Source organism: Pteronotus mesoamericanus, unplaced genomic scaffold (assembly GCF_021234165.1).
Source record: "Pteronotus mesoamericanus isolate MK-2021 breed Mesoamerican mustached bat unplaced genomic scaffold, CSHL_Meso_final contig_457, whole genome shotgun sequence".
Taxonomy (NCBI): domain Eukaryota; kingdom Metazoa; phylum Chordata; class Mammalia; order Chiroptera; family Mormoopidae; genus Pteronotus; species Pteronotus mesoamericanus.
This window is the reverse complement of record NW_026555168.1, coordinates 225,975-241,643: the sequence shown is the minus strand read 5'-3', so window position 1 is coordinate 241,643 and position 15,669 is coordinate 225,975. Positions and strand designations below refer to the sequence as shown.

The following is a 15,669-nucleotide window of genomic DNA, read 5'->3' as shown; positions in this document are numbered from 1 at the left end:
GGGCTTGTTCTGGAAGCTGCATGGTGAATGGTGGCTCTGACAACACATGCAGACTCCAGGAGGGAGCCTGAAACTGGAGAGCCTCTGGGTTAGCCACCTTGGGCTCCAAAGGCCAAAAAAGAATAGCATGGCAATTCTGGGCATTGTTTTGGGCTTTGGTCTTTTTGGGAACAGTGGAGTTTTGCATATGTTTTGTGGAAGAGGTTAGCCTGGAGGCACAGTGTCCCCCCTCATCCCAAATTATACAACATTTTAATAGGGACCTCTTCTCTTCCTCACCAACATCTGTCTCCAGAATTTACCTGTGAGTGGTGACAGGTAGCTGAACCCCACTTTTGCTCGGTAACATTCACATGGTCTCCACTGACACCATGGTTTGGGGAGGGCTTTGTTAATGCCCAGTAGTAATGAAATTCCTGGCTCTTCATTCAGTCTTCTCTGATACCTCCCAGGCAGGGTAACGGGTGCTGGGCTACCTCATTATAGCCTGGAGGGTGGAAACCTAGGCTGTCCACCTTAGTGGGGTGGATTTTGGGTTGTAGCCTTTTTCTGAAGTTTTTGGCTGAAATAATCATGTTTAATATTGCTAGGCTGTCTTTTTGCTGGTCTTTTAGTGGAGTAGAGGCTTTCTTTGGGGCTTTTTTTGTTTGTTTGTGCCCACTGGAGTGTCTGGGTTGCCTGTTTCTTTGTTACCCAGTCTGGGACATAAGAGGCAAATAGAAATCCCAGAGAACTCACTATCATGTCATTCCCTGTGCTTTGAGGTCCTAATTAGTCTGTCTCTTCTCTCTACTTCTTAGAGTCTTCGTATACTATATAAATAATGTCCAGAGTTTCTAATTGCACTTAGTCAGAGGAATAGGGAAAGTTAAATCTACTCCATCTTTTCAGAAGTGGAAATCATATATATATATACACTTTGTACAGTTTTATAATGGTTAGGAGGAAAAGAAAATATCCCCACTTCTTCAAAAAAAAAAACCCAATTTCTACATGAAAGCTTTGACAAAGTTGAGTTATTCAAGGCAGAGTGCAATAAAGTGTATCCCTAAGGTGGTTTAGGAAAATGAAATTGTAAATAAACCAGGAATTTCAAGGAAGGAAATAGTTCAGTAAGCTAGCAGAAAGAAAAGCATGTTTGCCACAAGACCGCATTTTTTTCTGATTAGAAAAAGGACATGTTACTAGCTATTATGCAAACTAAGTCAAATTCATAGTACTTTTTTCTTTGTCTTTTTATCTTCTTCCCTTTTCTTTCTCTTCTGCTCTCCCTAATTCTCTTCTTTCCTTTCCTGTAACCAGAGAAAAGAAAAGCAAAAAACAGTAGTAGGAACAACAGATGGCTGTTCTCTCAATAATAATGTAGTGATTCCAAAGTGTATCCTGTGAAACACCTGTTTACAGCATTTACATTGTAATACTGTACCACAGTACTAGTAGGTTTGGGTTTAAAAAATAAAAAGTGTTCCATGGTCAAATATGTTTGGAAAATGATGATTAAAAAGGATAAATGCATATGTTTAAAGCAGGACTTCTCACAGCCTCTAATATGCTAATAATTACTGTGAATATCTGGGAGCAGAGGAGTAAACATTTCCTAAACTCTCAGTATCAGTGTTGCACAGAACAAATTTTTGTGAAATTGCTGTAAAGATATTTGTTGGTTAGCCAGCAGCCATGCAAAACATCAAATGGCAAGGATTCAAATAGTAAATGACTACTCAACACCTTTAAACAAGGCCCAAAATTTTTTAACAACAGGCATAAAAAAATAACACTAGAAACTGAATATTTGGTAAGCATGACTGAACTAGTTAAATGTAATTTAGAGATCACATTTAATCTGTATTTAGATTTCTATATATTTTCAAACTTATTCCAGATAATAATCTCTTTGTTTATACTGAACAATTATAGTGATTTAATATTTATATTGTTATTTTAGAGTTTTACCTTTATAGAAAATGCAAGGTTGATTGACTTAAGTGTTAAACGCTTAGAGTCTTAGCAAGAAAAAGCCATGAGAAGTTACATAATTCAAGCCAGCAACTAGTGGCAGCTTTTTTAGAAAATGTTTTATTGATTATGCTATTACAGTTGTCCCATTTTTTTCTCCCCTTTATTCCCCTTCCCCCTGCACCACCCCTCCCCACAGCATTCTCCCCCGGGCCCTCCTCCCCCCAGCCTTAGTTCATGTCCATGGGTTGTACCTATAAGTTCTTTGGCTTCTCCATTTCCTATACTATTCTTAACCTCCCTCTGCCTATTTTGTACCTACTATTTATGCTGCTTATTCCCTGTACCTTTCCTCCCATTCTTCCCCTTCCCCCTCCCTTCTGATCTCCATTTCTATGATTCTGTTCCTGTTCTAGTTGTTTGCTTAGGTGTTTTTTTGTTTGTTTGTTTTAGGTTCGGTTGTTGATAGTTGTGAGTTTGTTGTCATTTTACTGTTCATAGTTTTTGATCTTCTTTTTCTTGGATAAGTCCCTTTAACATTTCATATAGTAAGGGCTTGGTGATGAGGAACTCCTTTAATTTTACCTTATCTGGGAAGCATTTTATCTTCCATTCCATTCTAAATGATAGCTTTGCTGGAGAGAGTAATCTTGGATGTAGGTCCTTGCCTTTCATTACTTTGAATACTTCTTGCCAGCCCCTTCTTGCCTGCAAGGTTTCTTTTGAGAAATCAGCTGATAGTCTTATGGGAACTCCTTTGAAGGTAACTCCTTTTCTCTTGCTGCTTTTAAGACTCTCTCCTTATCTTTAATCTTGGGTAATATAATTATAATGTGCTTGGGTGTGTGCTTCCTTGGGTCCAACTTCTTTGGGACTCTCTCAGCTTCCTGGATCTCTTGGAAGTCTATTTCCTTGGTCAGGTTGGGGAAGTTCTCCTTCATTATTTTTTTCCAGTAAGTTTTCAATTTCTTGCTCTTCTTCTTCTCCTTCTGGCACACCTATGATTCAGATGTTGGAATGTTTAAAGTTGTCCCAGAGGTTCCTAAGCCTCTCCTCATTTTTTAAAATTCTTGTTTCTTCATTCTGTTCTGGTTGAATGCTTGTCTCTTACTTCTGCTCCAAATTGTTGATTTGAGTCCCGGTTTCCTTTCCTTTACTGTTGGTTCCCTGTATATTTTTCTTTATTTCACTTTGTGCAGCCTTCACTTTTTCCTCTATTTTGCGACCATACTCAACCAATTCAGTGAGCATCCAGATTACCAGTGTTTTGAACTGTGCATCTGATAGGTTGGCTATCTCTTCATCTCTTAGTTCTATGTTTGGAGCTTTGATCTGTTCTTTCATTTGGGTCATATTTCTTTGCCTCATCATGCCTGTTAAGTTGGAAGGGGTGGAACCTTAGATATTCGCCAGGGAGGGGCAACTCAGGTCTCTGTGTTCTGAGGCTATATGTGGGGGAGGGGTCTGAGAGGTAACAATGCCACTTGCTTGGCTCTTGGCCGGCTTTCAGTCACTTCCTCTGCTACTCAAAAGTAAATTGGGCCCTTCTAATACTGATTCCCAGTGGGTCTGTGTACATTCTAGGACCCTGTGGATCTCTCCAGCAGACTCTTCTGTGAGGCTGGGAATTTCTCCTGCCGCCACAACCCCAACATGTTTTTACCTCCCAGAGCTTTTGAGACTTTCTTTTCCTGCACTGGAACCCTGGATTGCGTGGTCTGTCTTGTTCCCCAGCTGTTTCTCCTGGTTTATCTGCACGAGAATGTGGGACTACCCGGTCTGCCAGCCACCACCATGGCGTCCTCTCTGCCCCAGCTGCCCATCTCTACCCCTCCTACCGGCCTGGATGAATGTTTCTTCTTTAGCTCCTTGGTTGTCAGACTTCCACACAGTTTGATTTTCTGACAGTTCTGGTTATTTTTTGTTTTTAAATTTGTTGTTGTCCTTTGGTTGTGAGAGAAGGCAAAGTGTGTCTACTTACACCTCCATTTTGGCCGGAAGTTTGTAGTGGCAGCTTTTTAAATTGCAGTGAAAATGTCTTAAGAAGAGAGATAGTCTTAAAAAATACCTATTATGTGGTATCCAATGTTTCATATTTCAATATTAATGTCTGGTAATCTCCTTAAAAAGGTACTTGAGGAAGATGCACTAACCATTTTGGGTTCCTTTAACAATATTATCATTTATGAAATCTTTGTACTCCATAGAAAGTTGGTTGTGAAGTACAATTTCGTAATCAAACCATATTTTACATTGATTCATTTACTAAGTTAAGCAAGGATATATCATCTAGTATACAAGATATGCTCAGGTGATTATTGCCCTGCGTGTTATCTGTGTAAGGGAGAGAAGCCTTTTTGCTTTTCAGGACAGTGGGGAAATATAGGGATAAATAAGAAAAAAATCAGTATCCCTCTCATCACATATGCATAGCCCTATCATTTCTGAACCAGCCTACCAGTAACAAAGTAATAAAGCCCAATTTTGTTCTTTAAATGATCTATTTCTTAATGGCAAATGTGCATATTTTAAATTGTGATAGAAAAATGGACTTCCCTATTAGGGAGTAATGACTACAAAACACTAATTTTGTTTTTGTTGTTATTCACACAGTTACTTATTATAAAATTAATCAAGTCACCTGATAAAAGAAAGCTATTAGTCTAGCACTGTGCTGACAGTTAAAGAGATACAGTCTAGTAAAAGAGAAAATCAATACATATAAAACAACAAAAGACAGGCTCAAACATATAGCCTGTAGTTAAAATATAAGAACTACTGCTTGTATTTAAAACAACCCATTTTGATAAAATTAACACAATTTTATAGGTCAAAACATATATCATAATGTGTGATATTAAATAAATAAATCTCCTTACTTGAGCTTTTAGTGTTTGCAGTTGTCCTTCATAATTCTGAGTCATTGCTAAGTTACATTTTTCCAGACTGTCCAACTTCTGCCTAAGTAATCCCACCTGTGTTAAGAATAAAATTTAATTTTCATTTTACTAAATTTTGCCTGACAAAGTAAAAAAATGTGCAAAAGAGGGACACAATTCAGATAAAGCTGCTATACCAAACCAAGAATAAATATTTGCACTGCAGTGCTTAAAATACCTATTAACAATTATATTCATAAAAACCAAACATTGCTGGCAATATTCCACTGGGTACACATTGGAGCAGGATGCTATGGATGTTTGACAAAACATCTGTATCACCGTCACATTTTACATTAAGGTTTAGACTTGACCTTGCATTACCTTTTTGGCAGGCTTATGTTATCCTTACTTAGACCTCTTACCAACACTTCAGCTCTTACTTTAAGGCCCATTACCGTCAATGGAGCTCTGCTTCGGTGGGACATTTTACATTTTTATTATAAGAATTTTTATAAGAATTAACTTACTAAAAAAGAAAAAGAAAAATGTCTAAAAGGAGTTCTTAAGGATTTGGGTTACAGAATTTGTCTGCTTAAAAACCAGGTGAGGCACCTGTTTATACATCTGGGTCATTACAGGTATGGAAATGAGAGAACAGTCCCTTGCTATGTACTGTGAAGGGAAACCAGGAGCCAGTAACACAGGTAACTATACCAAACAATAACACATTTAACTGTGCCCAAAACTAAGTTCCAGTGAGAGGCCAATAAAGGTAAAAAAAGGGCTGCTGACCACATTGACTGATGATGTTTCAGTATATAGTTAGTAAACATTTATGCCTTACCTGGAAGAAAAATTCACAGACACAAAAGTCCAGCTTAGGTAGAGCATATTGTGTTCCTGAACTCCTCTGCAGGTCTGAGAGCTCTCATAGTCTGCTACAACCTAGGCACCTTCACAGGGGCCCACAGCTCCCCTCTTGAGTGGGTACCCAGGTACACACACACATCCTTCACCAAACTCTTGACATTTCACTTCTTTCAGGAAATATTTTTCTAGTAGATTAGAAAGTATAAATGCTCTTGAACTCTGCCTTGTCCAAGGGCCCAGCTTTGACAACTATAGATTTGTTTCTACAGCAGCAAAAGCACTGACATCTTTCTTGCCAACCTTATTTATTGTACATACATATTGAATGTTTTTTTACTTTTCTAGATGGCATTGATACTATATTCTTGTCTGCATCAGCAAATTTGTATAGGTTTAGCACTTATTTTCATAGAACACAGCACACTAGGACAGAATTTCAAGCAAAAATTGCTATTGCTGATGCCTCATAAAAATGATGTGTAATGAAAAACCTAGTCTGATAGACTAAATACTATTTATAACAGTCTGAGAAATTAACAGTTTATTAACACATATATTCAGTACCTCTTGACCCTTCTGATCCAAACAAGTTTGTGCATTTGCCAACTCTTGATCCCGAAGATCTAATCTTGTTTCCAATGCCCGCATCTTCTTTTCCCAGTCCAATTTTTTGTTGTTTACCATGATGTCAATTTGTTCCATCAATTCCTGAAGCTCGGCCTCACAAGGAGAAGTTCTGCCAATTGTAGAAAAGTAGAATATATTTTTAAAAAGTGAAATGTGAGGGCAAGAAAAATTATTACATTGCTCTGCATAAATCATTATTTCCTCAAATCATTCAATTATGTAAATACTGAGAAGTCTGAAAGCTAGAGGTTAATCTTTGAAATTAAAACTAAATGCTAACTTCAGACCTAACAATGTATATAAATTAATTTTTAAAGGGCATTTGCTAAAATACAGCTGCTGTCATAATATAATACAACACATTGGTAAAGCCACTGTCTGCATGTCCTTCTTCATGCAGGTGATAGCACATGGGTCTCCCTGAAACAAAAGTCTTGACTTAGATAAATGAGCTCTAGAATGAAAACACATTGTATGAATTATGTCAGAAATAAGTTTGACCTAAAAGTTACCTAAATAAATAAATAAATAACATTTTCAGAGTGTAAAAATTATAAGGAAAATTCTAATTATGAAAAATGGTTCAGTGTTCTTACATGTGAATATCCATGTACCTGTGTCTTTCATAACTTGAGGAGATTTGAGGGTAGATGAGCTGGGGCTTCCAGTGTGCCTGTCAGGGACAGAGGTCAAGCCCAGCCAAGGTAGGACCAGATTCAAAGGTACTACCTGGGCTACAGAGCTGCTCCTCCAGGAAGGGAGCCTGGTGTGATCTGACAGGTATCTGTTTGAAAAGAATCTGATCAGGCAGGTGCGGGCAAAGGAATGTAGTAAGTCTTTAGGCAGTGGGGATACTACTAGTCAGAGGTGGCAGCATCTTGGGTCTCTGAGGGTCTGCTGTGTTTGAAACAAAACCCTTGGTAATAACTAGAATTATAAAGGCTGAGAGAGTGGTGAGAAGGGAGGTTGCTGGGTGCTCCCAAGGTAGGGCTCTCCTTCAGAACACATGAGTCATTCCCCAGGGACCTAGCACAGTCCAGTCATTCAAACTGGATAAGCAGGTAGACAGTGAGGCCTCAGACTTCAGCCTAAAGAACACAAACGTCATATTAGAAAAGCAAGTTATTTCAGCATCCATTCAGTGGTGGTAATGGAGCTTCTGATATATTTCTGTGGCTGGGAGGGAGGCAAGAGAAGAGGCAGGTACAAAATGATATTTCCTCCATTTAATTTCACTAAATCAGAATTTTAGAACTAATTAAAGATCATTTAGCATTTTGAAAAACCTGAGGTCCACTGAGGTCAAAGAGACACATTAATAAGTGGAAGAGCCAGAAATAGATTGTAGGAAGCTGCTTCCCATCTTAAGCTCTTTCCTGTATATCACACAGACATCACGGTGTTTTGAATATGAACTTGCTTGAAAAACAGGCTTCAGCACAAATAACGCCCATTTTTTATTACATAGAAATATTTTATTACAAAATCATAAGCATGTGATTCTGTAACATAACAATATCACACTCAAGCACACCACATGACATTTTAGGTGAAATGTTCAAATTGCTGTCCATCTTGTGCTAGACATTCACATACCCTACCAACCACACTCAGCAGCATTACTTCTGCTGGACCCTGTATATAATACAAATTAACTCCATTGCAGTAGGATTAGAAACAGATATTAGAATCCAAAGAACTCAGAATTCCAGAATCACTTACTAAAACAACCAGAGTCAACGTGAGCAAGGGATTTCCCTTTGAACGGTTTATTCAACTGCAGAGAGGTTTTAAGTACTAAGTGCCATTCTGAAGTCTCCCAGCATTCCTGGGCTAAGGGCCAACGGCTCTCAAGTTTTACTGAAAACCTAAGCAAATCTAAGGAAAGGAAGTGCTAATTTCTCTGTATGCAACTTGATTAAATTTTAATTGGAGTTATGATGTGGGGAAAAACAACAGAACAAAAAGAATGTTTTTCACACTATTTTCCTTTTCATAACAACATGTATCACCCTTTACTGTAAATATATTTTATTTTTCTGCTATATTAAGCTCTGAATAAAAGGACTATTATCAGTTTTGTTCATCACTAGAAGAATACTAGAGCTCAGCACAGTACACAGGTATATAACGGATGCTCAATAAATCTTTGAAAAATAAAGAAATGAGTTCTTTTTTTAAAATTATATTTTATTGATTATGCTATTACAGTTGTCCTGAATTTTTCCCTTTGCTCCCCTCCATCCAGCACCTCCTATGCCCTCAGGCAATCCCCACACCATTGTGCATGTCCATGGGTCAAGCATATAAGTTCTTTGGCTATTCCATTTCCTATACTGTACTTTACATCCCCAAGGCTATTCTGTAACTATGTATTTATACTTCATAATCCCCTCACCTCTTCACCCATTCCCCCACACCCTCCTCCCATCTGGCAACCATCAGAACACTCTCTATATCCATGATTCTGTCTCTGTTCTTCTCATTTGCTTAGTTTGCTTTTTAGATTCAATTGTTGATAGATAGGTATTTTCATCATTTTATTATTCACAGTTTTGATCTTCTTCTTAAATAAGTCCCTTTAACATTTCATATAATAATGGTTTGGTGATGATGAACTCCTTTAGTTTTTTCTTGTCTGGGAAACTCTTTATCTGCCCTTCCATTCTAAATGATAAAGCAATCTTGGCTGCAGTTCCTGCTTTTCATGACTTTAAATATTTCTTTCCTATCCTTTCTAGCCTGCAAAGTTTCTTTTGAGAAATTGGCTGACAGTCTTACAAGAGTTCCCCTGTAGGTAACTAACTTCTTTTCTCTTGCCGCTTTTATGATTCTCTATTTAACCTTTGGCATTTTAATTATGATATGTCTTGGAGTGGGCCTCTTTGCTACCATCTTGTTTGGGACTCTCTGTGCTTCCTGGACTTGCATGTCTATTTCCTTCACCAAGTTAAGGAAGCTTTCTTGCATTATCTTTCCAAGTAGATTTCCAATTTCCTGCTCTTTCTCTTCTCCTTCTGGCACTCCTATGATGTGAGTGTTGGAATGCTTGAAGTTGTCCCAGAGGCTGCTTATGCTATACTAATTTTTTTGGATTCTTTTCTCTTTTTGTTGTTCTTGCTGGTTGTTTTTTGCTCTCTTATGTTCCGAATTACTGATTTGATTCTCAGCTTCAGCCACTCTACCGTTGTTTTCCCTGTAAATTGCTTTTTATTTCAATTAGCATATCCTTCATTTCTGACCAGATCTTTTTTTATGCTGTTGAGGTCCTCACTAGGTTCCTTGAGCATCCTTATAACCAGTGTTTTGAACTCTCCATCTGGTAGATTGCTTATCTCCATTTCATTTAGATCTTTTTCTGGACTTTTGATCTGTTCTTTAATTTGGGGCATATTTCTTTGTCTTATTGTTTTGGCAGCCTCCCTGTGTTCATTTCTATGTATTAGATAGAGCTGCTTTCACTCCATGCTTTGGTAGTGTGTTCTAATGTAGTATGTGTCCTGTAGGATCCAGTGGCACAGCCTCCCCTCTCCCCCAAGCTAGGTACTTGAGGTGCACCCTTTGGGCTGAGTACAGCCTCCTCTTATAGTTAAGCCTCGGTTGCTGAAGGCAGACCAATGGGAGGGATGTGCCCAGGCCAGTGAGCTGCAAGGACTAGCTGTGACCACTGACCACCAACCACTGTCCTCTGCAGAGTGTAAGCTATGCAGGGGCAAGGTGGTGGTGCTCCAACATGGTCTATAGTTGTCCATTGGGTGGGCTGACCTTGAGGTTTCCTGGGTGGTACAGGCTGAGGTCAGCCCCCACCTATGTTTTGCCTGTGGCCACCCTGCCTGACCTGTAAAGCAATCTGAGGTGGCTGCTGCTTGTGCTGGGCTTGAGGATTCCCAGGCAAACCCAAGCTATGAATCTAGGCTGGTGCTGCTAGTTCTTTTCATCACCATCTTCTTGGCATGTAGGAATGCTGCACCATGCTAATGGAATTAAAATATAGGACTAAAGTAAAGTATGCTACTCAATGAATGTTGTTAAATAAATGAATAAATGTAAGCTATTCAATCAATATTGTTAAATAAATGAATAAATGGTTTATTTTCTGGTTATGACTATGTTATGCAAAAGTTAGGCTATTATACTCTTGGGATGGAAGGACTTTTACAAGTAGTCTACCCATACAGTGTCTGCATGTCTTCCACAGATGTTTCTTAAGAGAATTTTCTATCATGCCCCACTGATCAGATACAGCAGGTCTAGGAGAGAGCCTAAGATTCTGCATTGGTGACAAAGATATCAAGTAATTCTGGTTCATGTCAAGATTTGTGATCTGTTTTGCAATATCACTGTCAAAGGGTTATCCAGCCTATTTTTGAATTCCTCCTTTAGCAGGTAACCACTGACTGAGGTTGTATGTAGATAGTTTGAGTGTTAAAAAGTTCTTTCTTATACTGAAGAATTTATTCATCCGCTGGCCCTAATTTAATCTATTGGTACTATTCAAAACAAATGCTTTTTCAATATAATCAACCATAAAGTACTTGAATAGAGTTATCAACATGATGAAACAGTTATCAGTGTTCTTCCTTATTCTTCCGAGTCTTCCCTTCTCAGTGTTCAATATTAGAAACTGAACATACAAACAGACAATGGCCAGAACATGTGATAATAGATTATGACCCATGACCTCTACAGCAATAGTCCTAGAATAGTCAATGACTGATAACTTCCTTAATTTTTGTCTCTACTTCCAAATCAGGACCAAACAATCACATAATATGCCCCACTTCTAATATCCTGCCTCCAGCTTCTCTGTGCCAACAGCCTCCAATCAGAGCATACCTGAAGCCTTTTTTTCAATCTAGAGCTTCTCTACTCCCCTGCCTGCCTTTGATCCTCTGCCAAATCCAAGTGAATGTTGCTGTCTCCGTTGCTCCAGCAAGCTGTGAATTAAAAATACTTCATTTGTTCTCATTTGCCTGGTCTTTGTTTATTTCCACAAGTATCTTTATTTCCTTCAACTGATCATAGAAAATTTTTTTCTCTACTATTCACTACCTAGCATACTGCCTGGAAAACACTAAATGCTTAATATACATATGTTGAATACATGAAAACATGAATGACTAAGATTTTCAGATCCTTTATAATCCAGGTGGCCCTCCTCTAAACATGTTCCTGTTTGTCAATTTCCTCCTTGAAATATACCACTCAGAACTTTATAATACCCTAGGTATGATCTAATCATCTTGAAGAAAGACTCTCACATTGAGGTGCGTTTATTCAAGCAGATGAAGATCAGCTTTGAATTGGGGAGGGGGAATGGCAAAGCAGTGCTATCATACCGTGTCAAGGTACTTTTATTCTCATATAAATACCAATTTCTTTTTCATACATGCTACAAGTAAAACCACCTAGGCACTATCTTGTGCTCGTTTAGTTTTTTGGGGGGTGTACCAAGAGCAGGGCTTTATATTTATCCTTATTAAATTTTACCTGGTTAGTTTCAGCCTTTCAACGTAGCTCATCATGACTGATTGCATTATAAAGGAAACATTCATTAAGTGGCTACCATTCACTGTCTGAGGAACTAGGAAGATAAGAGATACAAGACCAACTGCCTGAAGATAAAAAGAGACTTACTAGGCAGGCAGGTACAATAAGAGGCTGATGAACACATACCGCTTTAATGGGAATAGAAAAGTGGGGTACTGCATATAGGCTTGGACAGGGTGGGCTATCACAGAAGTTACCTTAATGAGGTAACATCTGGGCTTATATTTTGGAATCCTGTTTCTGTCAGATTATATTCACTATACCTCCCAGTTTTGTGTCAGTTGCAACTTTGGTAAACATCCCTCGTTTTATATGCACATGTGTTTTTTCATATAAGTGGTTGTAAAATGTCAGGAAGGCCAAGATAGAGAGCAGAGCCTTATGGCATTCTACTACCACGCCCTTCAGGATGGCAGTGATCCATTGATTATTTGTCTTATAATCAGATGCTAATCCACCTAAGTAAACTTACAATTTTTTTTTTCTTTCTGCCTGCCACAAAAATGTCACGAGAAGTCCTGCAAAATATCACACCGAAGCCCAAATACAACTCTTTCCGTATACCTCCTGGCGCACCAGTGTTTTAACCCTGTGAACCAAGGCTGGTGCAGTACGCAGTGGTCAGGTGCATCCAGGCTGCACCCCAGAGGCCACCACTTCCTTTTCCGGGTGCTCCCAAACCACCGATTATCTGTTCCAGAGTCTTACCTAGGATTTAGTCAAATTCATATGTACATCAAACTTATTTTTTGTCAAATTTAATATCCAATTTAGAAGTTCAATTGTTCCATCTTCTTATACATTTTTACTTCCTCAGTTTTTTAGAGAAAATTAATAGTAGCAGCTCTCTCAGTAGCATCAGTATTTGCTCCTAAATCTAATGTACTTTAAAATGAAATACAAAGGGCTCAGTTTAGTCCCCTTCTCAGATCTGGGCACTAACATATTTTCATTTCTTCCTTTAGTCAAATGCTTATACTATACTAATTATTTTCCTATGCTTCCTCTCATGAATCCTCACAACATCCCATCAAGTAGGTTATTATTCCAATTTTAGAAAAGTCTATTGAGGAGCTAAAAAAGAAAAAAATATCCTCTGAGTCTTCCTGCTTTGGAGACTGGTTGGATTGTGTCTAAACACTGCACTAAGACTTACAAACCTGGCCCTTACTATATACTGAGTTCATCCTTGGGAGCAATTCACAGGGGAAGAATTCAAGGGTCAGCCAGAGGTCTAAATGCCTTAAACCACTGGGAAGGGGGCCCACTGAGACTTGTAGAGTAATACACCTGTCTGGTGGGCCTAGAGTCAAAATATTAGGATATGAAATTTGGGGAGAAAGAGAGAACAAAGCAGAAAGCTGATGATAAAAATGGAGCTAGTAGTGGTGAGTATGCTGGGAGCAGGCAGGAGAATGGAATGTGGAAAGTTATTCAGAGTGAATAGAGGTGAGGAGAGACACACAGACCTGTGTCACACCAGAGGGGTTTTTTGTTGCTGTTTTTTTTTTAATATGATGGGCTTATATGCAGGTTCTTAAAAGGGCAAATCTTCATCAGACAGGTTGTTATGTCAGACCATATAATCTGTGAAATTGAAAAAGGCTCTAATAATAATTATGCCAGGAAAACCGGTGTAAACAGTGATTGTTCTGGGAAAACCAGGATGTAGGGTCAACCTACCCATCACCAATCTGGAAAATAGAGGTGGATAAACAGGTCTGTAAAAAAAGAGTGAGTTCAGTTCGGGACACAAAAGAGGTATCTGAATAGAAATGGATCATCACCTCAGGAATGAGAAGAGGAAGTTTAAGTGACAAATGTGGAAGTTGTCATGGAGAAAGGGAGGGAAGCACAGAGAAAAGTAAGAGGAGACTGCTTCATGCAACATGGAATAGTCTAAGGAAGTGAGTTTCCAAAAGGCTAATGAACAACCATATTGTCTTAATTTTTTCAAAATAGTTTAATGTAATTCATTCTAAAATGTATGAATGTATATTTGTCTTGTTCTATTACTATATATTTAGCTATGCTGAATAGAACTTAACTTTTCTGTGGCGGCTCACAGACCCTACTCTGTCTATCACAGACAGTATTGCACCAGAATCATAAAAAGAACCAAATGGGAGAGACTCCAAGAGAAGTCCTAGACCCACTTTTGTAGACTTGTCTATGATGGCAGCCTGCTCTTTAGTAGGTTGTCTTCTAAAACAGTAAAGTAAAAGGTTTATTACTTTATGACTTTCAGGTTATAGTTTCATGGTTGCTTTTGTTCAAAATTAATTAGTGAATTATAGCTAAAAGTAGCTTTGCCTCAAGCATTTTTCTTGCTGTCCAAAAAATGTTATTTATATTATCATTAGTGTTTGCTGACTTAGCAACACTACAATTCCTATTTTCACTGCATATTTGAGACCGTGGCTTATAGTCAGTCCATCCTTCTCTCTTATTTGCAATAAGCTTAGTGTTGTGGTGTGGAGGAGGTATAAATCCCTTTATCCTACAAAAGCATGCTTAAATGTATTGTATTTATGCAGGCCTTATCTCAAAGCCTTCATCATAATCATCAAAGGAAGACATTTATAAAAATAAAATGCAGTGTGATGGCTTCCAAGTCTCTCAATGTTTTTTGTCACAATTCTAGGTACAAACTAGAAAAGGAAATTTAAAATTTCCTTTTTTTATGTTCTAAAGAGGATATAAGATCTGTTAAAATACCTACATTACAGATAAACTTTTCTTATGGTAACTGTTCACATTCTGAGTAACATTTTGGCTCACAGATTAAATGAGGTAAGAAAACAGTGAAATATTAGCAGGTACTAACCTTTCTTCAGGGTGATTTTTATAATTATCTAGAATGATAAGTAACTTTACTCTCCTCATAAACATATATCTGAAATATTTCATATTAATACATATAAAGATATGATACAATTAATAATAAACAAATGTTTATGTAAACATGCATTAGCTTGGATTCTATAAGTCAATTGCTAGGACAATTAAAATTTCCCCTTTCTAAAAGGTCTATTTGATGAGAGACTTCAATGTTAGTGCAAGTGAAGATAGTAATTTTACCATTTTCTATTTAAAACTAGAGCCAGTTATTTCACTAAAACCTAACGCCAAAAAAATTAGGCAAACATTGATAAAATTTGTTTTTCCAGTGCTAGAAAACTCAGAAGCATACTGTTTCCCAAATATTGGAAATTTCTAATGAACTTTCTAATGCCAGCTTGTTCTTTTAACTTTCAAGTCTGTACCTTATTCTTATCTCCTATGTGGCTAGTATCCTACCCAACATTCATCCTTCCTTCCAAACTAAGGGAGCTCTGATGTTATTCAGAGTGGAAATGTGTCCACCTTAAAACTCAACTACATTTCCCAACCTCCCCTGGGGCTGGGCATGGCCCTGGAACAAAATCTGGCCTGCGAAATATAATGGAAGTTGCCATGAAGCTGTTTAAAAGAGGGCCACAGTTGCTGTTAGTGTTCTACACATTCCTCACACTTACCACTTCAAGGCAGTTGCCCTGATGTCTAGTGGACAGCTTAATTAGTCTCTCAAAGGAATCTTTGTCTTCCCTGCCTCCCTTCCTCCCTCTTTCCCATCCTTCCTCCTTTCCTTCCTTCATGCCTTCTTCTCTCTCTCCTCTCCCCCTTCCCTCTCTCCCCTACTCCCTTCCTTCTTAGTTTCCTTCCTCCCTTTCAAAATTTCTCATTGAATTCCTACAAACACTCAAGCACTGAGCATTGTGCTAACATTTCAGGATCTACTTTC

The 15,669-nt window shown here is 38.2% G+C and overlaps 1 protein-coding gene across 1 annotated transcript in view; it reads right to left on the bottom strand.

The window, feature by feature from the left end:
* The window catches only part of DEUP1 (deuterosome assembly protein 1), an 82,305-nt gene that overhangs the window by 56,844 nt on the left and 9,792 nt on the right, over window positions 1-15,669 (bottom strand). Inside the window, exons 2-3 of the mRNA XM_054577711.1 lie at window positions 6,273-6,444; window positions 4,836-4,931 (exon numbers count right to left, since the gene is read on the bottom strand). Of these exons, the coding sequence (XP_054433686.1) occupies window positions 4,836-4,931; window positions 6,273-6,444 (268 nt within the window). The remainder of the gene's footprint in view (window positions 1-4,835; window positions 4,932-6,272; window positions 6,445-15,669) is intronic.